This window comes from Aplysia californica, unplaced genomic scaffold (genome assembly GCF_000002075.1).
Source record: "Aplysia californica isolate F4 #8 unplaced genomic scaffold, AplCal3.0 scaffold02118, whole genome shotgun sequence".
Lineage (NCBI taxonomy): Eukaryota > Metazoa > Mollusca > Gastropoda > Aplysiida > Aplysiidae > Aplysia > Aplysia californica.
The window spans coordinates 3,166-4,259 of record NW_004799388.1 but is presented as its reverse complement, the minus strand read 5'-3'; the positions used below and the strand labels follow the sequence as shown (position 1 = coordinate 4,259).

The following is a 1,094-nucleotide window of genomic DNA, read 5'->3' as shown; positions in this document are numbered from 1 at the left end:
CACGCGCACGTACACACACACACACACACACACACACACACACACACATACACACACACACACACACACACACACACACATACACACACACACACACACACACACACTCACACATTGCCCATACATGGATATATTTATAGACAACCCTGGACAATTTTGGCAGCCGCCTTAGTGATTTGTCGTTGGTCCCGATTTTTTTCACCAAATCCCGATTTTTTCCCTCCTGAGATCCTGATTTTTAGGTTTCATACTGTGGCAAGTCTGGTTCTACTCCTTTTCTTCCCCTCTGTTGTTTCTGTCTGTCTTTCCCTGCATTAAATGACCGTTAATAAGTCGATGTGCGTCTCATTACTTAAACTCAAAAGAAGTAAACTGTATCTTATTATGATCGCTCTTATCCCCAGACCAATCTGGTGACCCCGATGTGAGAGAAAGTCAGAACACCAGTCGCAACGAGGATGTAAATCTGGTGACTTGCCAGATGTGTCTTGACGCACCCATGCAGGTCTTGCTGCGTCCGTGTAACCATCTGTGCTGCTGTGCTCTGTGTGTTTCCAAACTGGACGGACGATGCCCCATTTGTCGACAAATTACCACAGACATGGAGAAAGTCTATGTGTCTTGAATTAGGACATGTTCATATTCATTCTATCACTTTAGTTTAAGGTATTATACATATTTACTGGTACGAACTGTATCATGGAAGTCTGTACATTTTATTGTTGCAACATGGCTTAATAGATAGAGCTACCTCCAGCAAGTTATTATTTGTTTGGAATTGAGTAAAAATAAGTCATTCTCAAATAATTTGATCCTGTGTGACGGTAAAGATGTGACTGACCTGAGAGCATGAGTCATAATTTCATTGTGTTCTGTAGTTCATGTTATTTGCATAGCCCTCTTAGGTAGTATGTGAAATGTAGTTTTTTTCACATGATTGAGTAATGATGCAATGATGTACATACATTTGGTTGTCAGTGGTTGTCAAAGTCCACATGTTGTAGCATAGCTGCAAATTGTTCATTCTTACACAACAGTAAAATATTCAGGACAGGATATAACTACACATTACGTATTTCATTTAATGGTTTGGG

The 1,094-nt window shown here is 40.3% G+C and overlaps 1 protein-coding gene across 1 annotated transcript in view; it reads left to right on the top strand.

The window, feature by feature from the left end:
- The window catches only part of LOC101862925 (E3 ubiquitin-protein ligase XIAP-like), an 8,077-nt gene extending 7,452 nt beyond the window's left edge, over positions 1–625 (top strand). The window contains exon 4 of the mRNA XM_005113384.1: positions 405–625. Within this exon, the coding sequence (XP_005113441.1) occupies positions 405–625 (221 nt within the window). The remainder of the gene's footprint in view (positions 1–404) is intronic.
- The last annotated feature ends 469 nt before the right edge of the window (positions 626–1,094 follow it).